General features: G+C 46.6%; 1 protein-coding gene across 4 annotated transcripts in view; it reads left to right on the top strand.

Annotated features, from left to right (window-relative positions):
- Nucleotides 1–13,885, top strand: part of SUN2 (Sad1 and UNC84 domain containing 2) — a 127,271-nt gene that overhangs the window by 82,753 nt on the left and 30,633 nt on the right. For all 4 annotated transcript variants that reach the window (XM_030210843.1, XM_030210836.1, XM_030210829.1 and 1 more), the window contains exons 10-11: nucleotides 6,614–6,691; nucleotides 13,774–13,817. In XM_030210843.1, coding sequence (XP_030066703.1) covers nucleotides 6,614–6,691; nucleotides 13,774–13,817 — 122 coding nt within the window. The remainder of the gene's footprint in view (nucleotides 1–6,613; nucleotides 6,692–13,773; nucleotides 13,818–13,885) is intronic.

Raw genomic sequence — 13,885 nt, 5'->3', positions numbered from 1 at the left:
AGGGGCTGGGTGGCAGATGCGGCCTCTAAAGCAAAGTTGTGTTCTCTATCTTTCAAAAGTTCTATGTTGTTTGGAGAGGGCTTGGATAAACTGATGAGTGGTCTTGGGGATACCAACGTCTCACGGTTGCTGGAGTTACGGCCTAAGGCGGCTAGTCGAGGTGGTTCGGCTAGAGGTTGGTTTAAGGACGCGAGGCGGTACAGGCCGGACAGATTTGTATCTCCTTCTAAAAGCCGGTTTTTCCAGCGGACGCAGTCCTTTCGAGGGGGTCGTCGAGGAGGTCGGGACTCCTCTGGAGGTGCCGGAAATGGTAATAAGTCCTCCTTATGAAGGTGTGCAGGTCCAGCCTCTGGAGAAGGTCGGGGCTCGACTTCGTCTGTTTTATCAGGGGTGGACCCAAATTACTTCAGATCAGTGGGTGCTGGAGGTCGTTCACGACGGTTATGCGCTCGAGTTTGAGCACCCGCTACCGGATCTGTTTCTTCCCTCTCCTTGTCACTCTCAAGTCAAGTTAAAGGGTATTCAAGAGACTCTGGGTCGCTTAATCCAGTTGGGAGCTGTGAAACCTGTTCCTCGGCACGAGCAGGGAATGGGTTGGTATTACATTTACTTTGTGATGCTGAAGAAGGAGGACCAGTTTCGACCCATTTTAGATCTCAAGAGGGTCAATGGGGCGCTTAAGGTGCCATCCTTCCGCATGGAGACTCTGCGCTCGGTCATAGTGGCTGTTCGTCAGGGAGAATTTCTCACGTCACTGGATCTCATGGAAGCGTATCTGCACGTGCCGATTCGAGAGGTCCATCAGTGTTTCCTTCGTTTTGCTGTTTTAGGGAGGCACTTTCAGTTCTGTGCTCTGCCTTTTGGTCTGGCATTGGCTCCATGCACCTTCTCCAAGATAATGGTGGTGGTAGCAGCGGCTTTGCGGAGACAGGGAATTCTGGTGCATCCGTATCTGGACGACTGGTTGATCCGGGCGAAGTCTCGGGCTCACAGTGTTGTGGCGAGGGCTCAGGTGGTCGCGTTTCTGGAATCGCTCGGATGGTTAGTGAATGTAGTCAAAAGTCAGTTGATCCCATCGCAGAGTCTAGAGTACTTGGGAGTGCGGTTCGACACGGCAGTGGGTTGTGTTTTTCTGCCGGATTCTCGGATCGCCTTTCTTCAGCAGCAGGTCCAGCTGTTAATGTCTGTTCAGAGACCGACGGTTTGACTGTACCTTCAGGTTCTGGGCCTCATGGCAGCGACAATAGAGGTAGTACCATGGGCCAGGGCGCATATGCGTCAGCTTCAGGTGGCTCTGTTGTCCCGGTGGTCTCCCCAGGTACACAGTTTGGAGTTGCGGTTGCCATTGAGGGGGGCTCCTCGGCTTAGTCTCCAGTGGTGGCTGGGCTCGGCCCATCTGAAAAAGGGCATGCCGTTGGAACCTCCTCAGTGGGTGATTCTGGTAACGGAAGCCAGTCTGCTGAGCTGGGGAGCTCAGTGTCTTGGTTGGTCCGCGCAGGGGTGGTGGTCGACGGAGGAAGCTCTGTGGTCTATCAACCGGTTGGAGACGAGGGCGATTCGGTTAGCTGTGTTGGCGTTTTGCTCAAGTGTGGTCGGAAAGGCGGTAAGAGTCATGTCCAACAACGCGACAGCGGTAGTGTATGTCAACCAGCAGGGCGGTACAAAGAGTCCGCGGTTGGCAATCGAGACGGCTCTGCTCATGAGTTGGACGGAATGGCATCTAGTGCAGATTTCGGCGGCGCACGTGGCCGGGGTGGATAATGAGAACGCGGATTTTCTAAGCAGACACATGTTGGACCCCGGAGAATGGTCTCTGCACCGGTTGGTGTTCGACCAGATAGTTCTAAAGTGGGGAATGCCAGTAGTGGATCTCATGACGTTGGCACAGAATGCTCAGGTTCCTCGGTATTTCAGTCGGCGTCGGGATCCGCAAGCGGAAGGGATCGATGCGTTGGTCCTTCCGTGGCCTCAGCGGGTGTTGCTGTACGTGTTTCCCCAGTGGCCCTTGATAGGTCGAGTCCTACAGAGGGTAGAATGTCATGTGGGTCCGGTGTTGTTGGTGGCTCTGAATTTGCCACGTCGGCCATGGTTCGGGGATCTGATGCGCTTGTTAGAAGGCGAGCCTCTGCAGCTGGGGGGCTCGGTGCTGTTGTGTCAGGGTCCAATTGTCATGCCGGATCCTGCTCGGTTCTCTCTTACGGTGTGGCCCTTGAGAGGGAACGGTTGAGGAGGAAAGGGTTTTCTCCTCAGGTGATTCAGACGATGCTGCAGTCTCGCAAACGTTCAATGTCTTTGGTCTATGTGCTTGTGTGGCGCATATTTGAAGATTGGTGTGGGGACCGGGCATGTGTCCCTTCGACAGCTTCTGTGTCGTGCATTTTAGATTTCTTGCAGGATGGTTTTGAGAAGGGCCTTTCATTGTCATCTTTGAAGGTGCAGCTGGCTGCTTTGGCGTGTTTTCGGGGTAAGGTGCAGGGCAGGTCGGTTGCGTCTTCCCCGGATGTGGTCCGTTTTTTGGAGGGGGGTGAAGTTGCTTCGTCCTCCTCAGCGGCCGGTAGTTCCTCAGTGGGATCTTAATATCGTTCTTGACTCTTTGGCGGGTTCTCCTTTTGAGCCCTTGGAGTCTTGTTCGATAAAAGACCTTACTATGAAGGTGGTCTTCTTGGTAGCTATATCGTCGGCTCGCAGGATTTCAGAACTTCAGGCTCTTTCATGTAGGCCTCCGTTTCTGTGGTTTTCTAAGGAAAAGGTTTTGCTGCGTCCAGTCCCTTCGTTTTTGCCTAAGGTGGTATCCTCCTTTCATGTCAATCAGGTGATTTCATTGCCGGTCTTGGGGGAGCGGACGGGGGATGCTTCTCAGCGTCGTTTGGCGAAATTGGATGTGTGCAGAGTGCTGAAGGTTTACTTGCGCAGGTCGGAGGAATTCAGGTCTTCGGACAGGTTGTTTGTCCTTCATGGGGGGCCCAAGAAGGAAGCGGCTGCTTCTAAGGCATCTATAGCTCGGTGGTTGAAGGATGCCATCTCTTTGGTTTATATATTGCATGGCCGTACGGTGCCGGTGGGGCTCAAAGCACATTCCACTAGGGGGATGGCGGCTTCTTGGGCAGAGAGTAGTTTTGTTCCACCGGTGGACATTTGTAGAGCGGCGGTGTGGTCCTCCCTGCATTCTTTTGTCAAACATTACAGAGTGGATGTACAGGCAAGGGAGGATGCCAGTTTTGGAGCTGCAGTCCTGTCCTCTGGGCTTCGCAGGTCCCACCATTTGATGTGTTTACTGCTTTGGTACATCCCAAGCGTCTTGAAAGGTCTGGAGGATTGCTGAGGAAGATGAAATTAGGCCTTACCCGCTAATTTTCTTTCCTCTTGATCCTCCAGACCGTTCAAGAGCCCACCCAGTGTATCGGACAGTTCAGTACGATATTTTCTTTAGACTTCAGTTGCTGATATTTCTAGTAGCTCGTGTGATTTGGGTCCTGGAGTTTTACTAAGGGCAGTTTGTGGTACCGTTTGTGCCCATCTGCAGTTGAATTCCCCCGTCTTAAGGGGAGGAGATCTGAGTGTGGATTCAGTGGTTTTGTTTAGGTGGAGGTGTTTTGTGCCTCTGCTTTGTAACTGTTTTACTGGTTAGTAGAAGGTTTGCACAGGCTACTTGTATAAGAAGTTTTAAGGTTCTCAGTCTCCCTGTGCTGGTAGGAGTGCATAACCCAAGCGTCTTGAACGGTCTGGAGGATCTAGAAGAAAGAAAATTAGCAGGTAAGGCCTAATTTCACCTTATTTTTTATGGCTAGCAGACTGGTATTGGCGGCAGCTTGGAAACAGAGGTACCCTGGCAAAGCTGGACTATGGGGCTCATTTTCAAAACACGTAGACTTACAAAGTTCCATAGGTTACTATGAGGGACATTTTCAATATTTATTTGTTTATTTATTTGTTACATTTGTACCCCGTGCTTTCCCACTCGAGGCAGGTTCAGTGTGGCTTACATAGTAATAGGGGTTACAAGGTATTGCAGAGAGAGTACAAGCTGTGGTGTAACAGAATAATGATGGAGATATGCAGATAGGTGGGATGGGCAAGTAAGAAGGGGGTAGGAGAGGCAGGAGGGGGAAGGTTGAAATGAGCAAGGGATAAGGAGGTGGGAGTGACCAGAGGAGGGAATAGTTTGAGGGATAGCATAGGGGGAGTTGATGGAAGATGTCAAACCTTGGACGTTTTGTACTAAACATCCCAAATCTGAATAGGAAATATAGCCATTTTTGAAACAGCAAAATGTCTTTTTTTTTTTTTTTTTTTTTTTTTTTTAATGGCCACATGCTAGATGGTTTTCTGCTCTGAGTGTTTATCTTTATGGTCCATTAAAAAAAAAAAAGTAATCCAAGTACAAAATGCACAAAATCAATCTATTGGGATGTAGGAGGAGTCAGCAATTTTAGTAGGCTGGCCACACAGACATCCCAGGAGAGCAATGCGGCACCCTAGGAGGCACTGCTATGGACTTCATATAAAAGCTTCCAGGTACACATCTCACCATTACCCCCTTATCTTGTCTGCTGAGCTCTCCAAAACCCACCACCCCAACTGTACACCACTAGAAAGCCCTTATGGATGAAGGGGACACCTATATGTGGGTACAGTAGGCTTTTGGTCAGTTTTGGAGGGCTCAAACTTTCCACCACAAGTGTGATAGGTAGAGTGAGATGGGCCTGAGTCCCCTTCTCTACAGTCCACTGCACCAACCACTACACTCCACTCTAGGGCCCTGCTTGCTGCTCTAATAGAACATCTGAAGCGTTCATAAAGGCTGGTAAGTACTATTTTTATTCACATCTTTTGGGGGTGGGAAGTGACCACTGGGGGAGTAAGGGGGGTGTCATCCCTGATTCCCTCCAGTGGTCATTTAGGGCATCTTTTTGTGCCTTATTCATTCTAAAAATAGGTCTAAATCAAAACATTGAAGTTTTAGTCCTAGACGTTTTCGTTTTGTGTCATTATGGCTACAAAACATCCAAGGTTTGGAATCCCACCCCCAAAACGCCTCCTTGTGATTTGGATGCAGACGAATTGCATAGATAAATGTCTATGTCAGCAACAGTGTGAACTAAGTATCTGATTTTCCTCGAAACATATAAAATATTAAGCAGAGAAATTTACTTGCTAGCAGTGGACTTAATATTATCTTGTTTTAAGCAAGTACCAGGTATAAAGTTAATGATAGATAAATGTCTGCAAAATAGGTTTTGAAAATACCGATTTGGACATTTTAAGAAGAAATATGTCCAAATTGCTGCTTTATGACACTTTTTGGACATTTTTGTCTTTTGAAAATGAGCCCCTATGTAACATTGTAAGTCTAAGTGCTTTGAAAATACACCTCTATGTGTACTTGATGATGATAATGACTGCGTTATGCAGGGACCAGATAACAAATAAGTGTCAAGACTTTTGAGGCTTGATAACTAGAGGCCCCAATATCTTGGAGTATAACCTTGGCACACCAATCACCCAAAGTCTCTATTATTTTTATGAAGTCTCTTTTATTGAATAAATCACAGATAATTTACTCACAGATAGATGTTCAGAGGTGCTGCTCCAGGACACAGAGACTTCTTAATCTGAGAGCTGTTGGGGATGGAGATCTGAAGAGAGGTAGATATATTGCAGGGGGAGAAGGATAGTTGAACAGGTAGAAATGGTCCAAAGCTGGGTGACTGGAATGTGCAATATCTCATTAAAGAGGAGATATTTTCAAGGTAAAAAAAAACAGGTTCGTTACAGGGAGTTTCAGCAGGACAGAGCTGTCAGGAATAGGTTGGTACATGCTCCATGTCTCTGGCTAGGTGGTGGGAATGCCTCATGGCTCAAGGGACAAAGAGGTGATGAGGCTTCACGTGGGTTTAGGGAGGAGCAGATAGAGACCAATGGGGACAGAGCCTGCCATCGGGTAGCAAGGGGTGGTCCTAGAGGACGGCTCTTGACTGGAGGGAAAGGTCATACCTGGCTGACCTCCCAGGACAGAGATAGTGAGAATGACCAGGAAATGATAGCAGGAAGACGAAAGAGCCAAGCTTGGCAGAGAGAGAGAGAGGAGGTCTGGGCAGCCTCACAACCAGTGGTAACAGTTCTTACACAGCCAAGCAAGTGTGGTTGCACTGCCTGTGAACTACATTACCCACAGTGCATCGCTCATTTATCTCTGCAGTGAGAAACTGCAACAATGATAGTCCTTAGAACTGAGAATAACAATAAAAGCATTGCACACATTTTAAGATCACGTTATAAACTAGTGCGAGGCTGTTGGAGGACAGAACAAATAGTATGGGACATAGTAGTAAGACTTTGGTGTATCTCGAGTCCAGCTATCCCTAACTTAGAAGTGGATATTGAGGAGGGGAGCTGGTGGGGGGGAAGAGGAGGGAGGAATTTGCAAGCTGGCTGGTTAACACATGTGAGCTGTGTGATTGCTATGTATAGTAGTTAATAATGTTATGTTAATGTTGTTTTCGTTGTTGGAATAATTGGCTGTCTTATAGCTCCACATCCAATCTCCTTATCTGAGGTGCCTATTGTCATTGAAATGTATTTTGTCTGCTGTCTCATCTTCTTTCTGGTACAGAATGAGCTTCTGGCACTGAGACAGGAGCGTCGGAAAGACCTGCAAGGACTCATGGAGAAGATTGAGCAGATTTCTCAGGTAAAAGAAGCCTTGGATTTAAATTGTTTTGCACGCATGTTGTTTTGTGTGTGTTCTGGATTTTTCTGTGTTTTGCAGTGGCCTTATTTTCAGCAGCCCTCCTGTTGTCCCCTTATCCTGTGAAGAATTGGTAGTCTCCACCAACAGTCTCCCTGTCTCTGGCACTCGCACATGCCGCCTCCTGATTAAATGGAGTGACTCCATCTCTGATGCTGTCTGGAAGTTTAAAGGTCTTAAAAATGGAGGGAGCAGGCCCCTGTGCTCACTTTACCACTTTCTCTTTTAAAAGTAGTGTTTCATATCTAATCTGGGACTTTCTTTAGATCTGTTTTTCTTTCACCATCACGACTCCAGTCAAGGTCACTTCTGTCTTTTGGGACTTTTCAGTTGGAATTGACTTCCCTTTGGCCTAATGTGCTGTGACCATTCATTCCCAATTACCTGGACCTCTTATCTCCTCCTAGCTTGCTTTAATCCAGTCATTGCAAAGACAGTCCCAGGTTGGAGTCACTCTGCAGCAGGGCTCATTTTTTTCCTATGGGCCCTGCTGCAGATAACTCGAGCTAAGCTTTAGTAAAAGACCCCCTGTTTATTTTGCATCTTTTCTTTGTGTATGTGTGTCCAGGAGCTACTGCCCAGGTGGGAAGGGTTAGGACAGCTGTTGTAGTGGGTGATTTGATTATTAGGCATGTAGATAGCTGGGTGACTGGTGGACATGAGGATCGCCTGGTGACTTGCCTGCCTGTTGCGAAGGTGGCGGACCTCACGCTTAGCCTAGATAGGATTTTAGATAGTGCTGGGGAGGAGCCGGCTGTCTTGGTTCATGTGGGTACCAATGACATAGGTTCTGGAAGCCAAATTTAGGGTCTTAGGGAGAACACTCAAATCCAGAACCTCTAGGATTTCTACCTCTGAAGTTCTACCCGTTCCACGCACAGGGCCCAAGAGACGGGCAGAGCTCCGGAGTCTCAATTCGTGGATGAGACAATGGTGCAGGGAGGAGGGTTTTAGATTTGTTAGGAACTGGACAACATTCTGGGGAAGGGGGAGCCTATTCCGAAAGGATGGGCTCCACCTTAACCAGGGTGGGACCAGGCTGCTGGCATCGGCATTTAAAAAGGAGATAGAACAGCTTTTAAACTAGAGACTTGGGGAGGCTGACAGTCGCTCAAAAGCTCATGGTTTGGAATAAGGTATCACCAAAACAGGAAAGATAGGTTATCCTGATAGTGAGGATGCAAAAGAGACCGTAGTAGATCATGTCCTTAAATAAAAATCAGACAAAAGATTGCAATTTAATGCAGTCAAGTACTGAGCATGATATAAATAGGAACAACAAACATAATTTGAAATGTCTATATGCGAATGCCAGAAGCCTAAGAAATAAGATGGGAGCGTTAGAATATATTGCGCTAAATGAAAAATTAGATATAATAGGAATCTCTGAGACCTGGTGGAAGGAGGATAACCAGTGGGACACTGTCGTACCGGGGTACAAATTATATTGTAGTGATAGGGTGGATCAAATTGGTGGCATTGTATTTTAAGGAGGGCCTTGAATCAAATAAATTGAAGTTTCTACAGGACACAAAACACATCTTGGAATCCCTGTGGATTGAAATTCCATGTGTAAAGGGGAAAAGGATAGTGATAGGAGTGTACTACTGTCCGCCAGGCCAGGATGAACAGACGGATGTAGAAATGTTATTAGGGAGGCTAACAAACTGGGCAACATGATGATAATGGGTGATGTCACCCCTGGGCATGCTAGAGTGGTACAATTCCTTGACAAAATCAAGGATTGCGTTATGGAGCAACTGGTACAGGAGATGATAAGAAAAAGGAAAAATTCTAGACATAGTCCTTAGTGGATCACATGATCTGGTGCGGGAGGTAATGGTGATGGGGCCGCTTGATAATAGTGATCATAATATGTTCAGATTTGATATTAGCTTTGGAGTAAGTATACACAGGAAATCCAATACGTTGGCATTTAACTTTCAAAAAGGAGACTTTGATAAAATGAGAACAGTGAAAAAAAAATTTGAGGAGCAGCTGCGAGGTTCAAAAATTTAAATCAGGTGTGGATGCTGTTCAAAAATACCATCCTGGAAGCCCAGGCCAAATATATTCCGTGTATATACTTAAAAAAGGAGGGAGGAAGATCAAACGACAGCCGGCATGGCTAAAAAGTGAGGTGAAGGAAGCTGTTAGAGCTAAAAGAAAATCCTTCAGAAAATGGACAAAGGAACCGACTGAAAATAATAAGAAACGGCATAAGGAATGTCAAGTCAAATGCAGAGCGCTGATAAGGAAAGCAAGGACGGACTTTGAAAAAAAGATTGCGTTGGAGGCAAAAACATATAGTAAGAATTTTTTTAGGTATATTACATAAGTACATAAGTACATAAGTAGTGCCATACTGGGAAAGACCAAAGGTCCATCTAGCCCAGCATCCTGTCACCGACAGTGGCCAATCCAGGTCAAGGGCACCTGGCACGCTCCCCAAACGTAAAAACATTCCAGACAAGTTATACCTAAAAATGAGGAATTTTTCCAGTCCATTTAATAGCGGTCTATGGACTTGTCCTTTAGGAATCTATCTAACCCCTTTTTAAACTCCGTCAAGCTAACCGCCCGTACCACGTTCTCCGGCAATGAATTCCAGAGTCTAATTACACGTTGGGTGAAGAAAAATTTTCTCCGATTCGTTTTAAATTTACCACACTGTAGCTTCAACTCATGCCCTCTAGTCCTAGTATTTTTGGATAGCGTGAACAGTCGCTTCACATCCACCCGATCCATTCCACTCATTATTTTATACACTTCTATCATATCTCCCCTCAGCCGTCTCTTCTCCAAGCTGAAAAGCCCTAGCCTTCTCAGCCTCTCTTCATAGGAAAGTCGTCCCATCCCCACTATCATTTTCGTCGCCCTTCGCTGTACCTTTTCCAATTCTACTATATCTTTTTTGAGATACGGAGACCAGTACTGAACACAATACTCCAGGTGCGGTCGCACCATGGAGCGATACAACGGCATTATAACATCCGCACACCTGGACTCCATACCCTTCTTAATAACACCCAACATTCTATTCGCTTTCCTAGCCGCAGCAGCACACTGAGCAGAAGGTTTCAGCGTATCATCGACGACGACACCCAGATCCCTTTCTTGATCCGTAACTCCTAACGCGGAACCTTGCAAGACGTAGCTATAATTCGGGTTCCTCTTACCCACATGCATCACTTTGCACTTGTCAACATTGAACTTCATCTGCCACTTGCACGCCCATTCTCCCAGTCTCGCAAGGTCCTCCTGTAATCGTTCACATTCCTCCTGCGACTTGACGACCCTGAATAATTTTGTGTCATCGGCGAATTTAATTACCTCACTAGTTATTCCCATCTCTAGGTCATTTATAAATACATTAAAAAGCAACGGACCCAGCACAGACCCCTGCGGGACCCCACTAACTACCCTCCTCCACTGAGAATACTGGCCACGCAATCCTACTCTCTGCTTCCTATCTTTCAACCAGTTCTTAATCCATAATAATACCCTACCTCCGATTCCATGACTCTGCAATTTCTTCAGGAGTCTTTCGTGCGGCACTTTGTCAAACGCCTTCTGAAAATCCAGATATACAATATCAACCGGCTCCCCATTGTCCACATGTTTGCTTACCCCCTCAAAAAAATGCATTAGATTGGTGAGGCAAGACTTCCCTTCACTAAATCCGTGCTGACTTTGTCTCATCAGTCCATGTTTTTGTATATGCTCTGCAATTTTATTCTTAATAATAGCCTCCACCATCTTGCCCGGCACCGACGTCAGACTCACCGGTCTATAATTTCCCGGATCTCCTCTGGAACCTTTCTTAAAAATCGGAGTAACATTGGCTACCCTCCAGTCTTCCGGTATTACACTCGATTTTAGGGACAGATTGCATATTTCTAACAGTAGCTCCGCAAGTTCATTTTTTAGTTCTGTTAATACTCTGGGATGAATACCATCAGGTCCCGGTGATTTACTACTCTTCAGCTTGCTGAACTGACCCATTACATCCTCCAAGGTTACAGAGAATTTGTTTAGTTTCTCCGACTCCCCCGCTTCAAATATTCTTTCCGGCACCGGTGTCCCCCCCAAATCCTCCTCGGTGAAGACCGAAGCAAAGAATTCATTTAATTTCTCCGCTACGGCTTTGTCCTCCTTGATCGCCCCTTTAACACCATTTTCGTCCAGCGGCCCAACCGACTCTTTGGCCGGTTTCCTGCTTTTAATGTATCTAAAAAAGTTTTTACTATGTATTTTTGCTTCCAACGCTAATTTCTTCTCAAAGTCCTTTTTTGCCCTCCTTATCTCCGCTTTGCATTTGGCTTGGCATTCCTTATGATCTATCCTGTTACTTTCAGTTGGTTCTCTTCTCCACTTTCTGGCAAAAGAATCGGTTGGACCGCTAGATGACCGAGTGGTAAAAGAGGCGATTAGGGAAGACAAAGCCATAGCTGAGAGATTAAATTAATTCTTAGCTTCGGTCTTCACCGAGGAAGATTTGGGAGAGATACCGGTGCCAGAAATGGCATTCGAAGCTGACGAGTCGGAGAAAGTGAGTGAAATCTCTATAAACCTACAGGATGTAATAGGGCAATTTGACAAATTGAAGAATAGCAAATCTCCTAGACCGGATGGTATTCATCCCAGAGTACTGATAGAATTGAAAAATGAACAGGCAAAATTTTGAGATCCCACGCAGGTACCACTTAGTGCAGAGGAGGGCGCAGGTGATTAACTCCCTTGAGAAAGCGTACCACATCTGGCTGCGAGGCCAGGGAAGCACCCTTAAGGTGACCCCTGAAGCAAGCAATAGCCGCTACCTGGACCTTAAGGGAACTGAGTGACAGGCCTTTTTCCAGACCTTCTTGCAGGAACGCCAATACTGAAGAAATTGGAGCAGTGAAGGGAGAAAGTGAGCCTGCCTCACACCACGATGCAAAGGTACGCCAAACCTGGTGTATGCAGTAGAAGTAAAGTGCTTCCTCGCTCTCAGCATAGTGGCGATGACCTTCTTCCTCAGACGCTGCCGCTCAATAGCCAGGCCGAAAGACCAAAGGGGGAGGGATCCTCCATTACCACGGGACCCTGATGCAACAGGCCCCGCTCCGCTGGCAGCTGCAGAGGGCCGTCCACTGAGAGCCTGATCAAGTCCGCATACCAGGGACGTCTGGGCCAATCCGGACTCACCAGGATTATCTGATTTATTTAGGCACACCATGATTCCATCTCTAATGCACACATCATTCAGCTTTTCTTAATGTCTTGCCATGAAAAAAATTCCCGCCCTTGGCCATTTTCTTGTGGGTGAGCAGAGCCAGCCCATGAGACTTCAAAATGCACACAGTGCCGATATTGTTCGGTAGCTGGTAAGAACACCACCTCATGCTACCATATAAGCCACAAACAAGTTTTCCAACCTATTGCCCCAGGTACAAATAAGTACCTGTATATAATATGTAAGCCGCATTGAGCCTGCCATGAGTGGGAAAGCGCGGGGTACAAATGTAATTTAAAAAAAAAATACATCTGGCATTTGTCACTAAGCCATGACACCAGTTGTTGTCAGGAAATCTTTTAATGTTCAAAGAGTAGGCTAGGTTTTGATTCATCGTATTGTCTGAAAGAGAGCACACTGTGAGCCACTATTCAGTTGTGGATCAGCAGGAAAAGGGTCCTATGGACTTTTTGGGGTTCCCCATCCATGTATTCAGTTTCGGTCCTGGTTGACTTCAGATGATCCCTAGGGTTTGCAGGCAAAGGAGGGATTTCAGTAAAAAATGAAAACCTGAGGTGCTGAAGAGCTGGAGCCTGCAGAGTGTGGCAGGATATGGCTCTCATGGCATGGAGAGTGGATCTCCCAGCACAAGGCGTTCTTGGTCTTTTTTTAAAGAGTTAACAAATGAGTCAGTCTGGCTCATACTCTCAGAAGGTACATTACACCTGTGTTAAAAACAAGCAGACCTGATTTTGTTTTTTAGCTTGTAGAGCAGAGCTTCCCAAACCATAGGTTGATACTACAGTCCAACTGAAACCAGGATTTTCAGTTTCTGCCATGGGAGGTCCTGGCAGCCATCTTGAGATTGGAATCGGCACAGGCAAGAGCGAGTGAGGATACCTATTGCTCCTGCCAGTTCCATTCTCAAGATGGCTGCTGGGACCTCCTGCAGCAATCTCGTAAGACTGCCACTGGAAGTCCCAGAAGCCATTTTCTGAGCCAGGTGCACACAGGAGCAAGAGCAAGTAGGGATGCTCCTGCACCTACTACCTACTAATAAAAAGGTGAGCCCAGGAGGAGGCAGCCGCCAGGGGGAGAGGGAGGACTTGAGAAAGGAGGACTATTGCTGGTGGGCCCCTCTTCTGCTGGTGGGGGGACAGAGAGTGATCACAAGGAGGATGGGAGAGTTTTGGTTTGAGCCACAAATGCACTGGCATTTGCGGCTAAACTCGAATTTTGGACTGGTTTCAGTGCTGAAACAGAATCTAAAATTTGGTTGGCCTGTAGTTGAGACACCCAAATGGGGTCGTGACCTGGCAGGCTTCTCAAAGGATATCATCCTCTTTCACCATGGGACTGCACACACTCTGCAGTCGTGCAGTATATATTATTAATTTATTATTTTATTTTTATTTAATTAACTTAAAAAAAAAATTGGAGATGCAGTGACCAGAACTGCACACAATATTCAAGTCATGATTGCACCATGAAGCAATATAGATGCATTAATGATATTTTTGTTTTGTTTTCTATTCTTTCATAATGGCAGTGGGTCAAAAAAAGCCCTCTATGGTTCTACTGAGCCAATGATAGTGTGTCTATGGCTAAACAGTTGCTGATGTTTCCTTCTTGACGGTGAGGGGCAGCTTTAGTCACAGCAGTGCTTGTGAGCACAGTGGGATGCCCCAGCAATGGAGCTGTCTTTAGATCTAAAGGGAAGGAATAAGCCAAAGTGAGCTCTTGTCCATGAAATAATCCATTGTTTGTTCTCCCCCCCCCCCCCCCCCCCCCCCCCCCCCCAATGTCACAGGTGATGGAAGCACAGATGTTGCAGATGAAGTTGGACTGGAAAAGGTAAAATTTGGTTTGGGGAGGATTGGGGAGAGGTGCTGGGCAATGGACTGTGAAACTTTGGAGATTGT

Source organism: Microcaecilia unicolor, chromosome 1 (genome assembly GCF_901765095.1).
Source record: "Microcaecilia unicolor chromosome 1, aMicUni1.1, whole genome shotgun sequence".
In the NCBI taxonomy this organism is placed as follows: Eukaryota; Metazoa; Chordata; class Amphibia; order Gymnophiona; family Siphonopidae; genus Microcaecilia; species Microcaecilia unicolor.
Note: the sequence above shows the minus strand (reverse complement) of the source record. Positions and strands in the feature narration are given on the sequence as shown.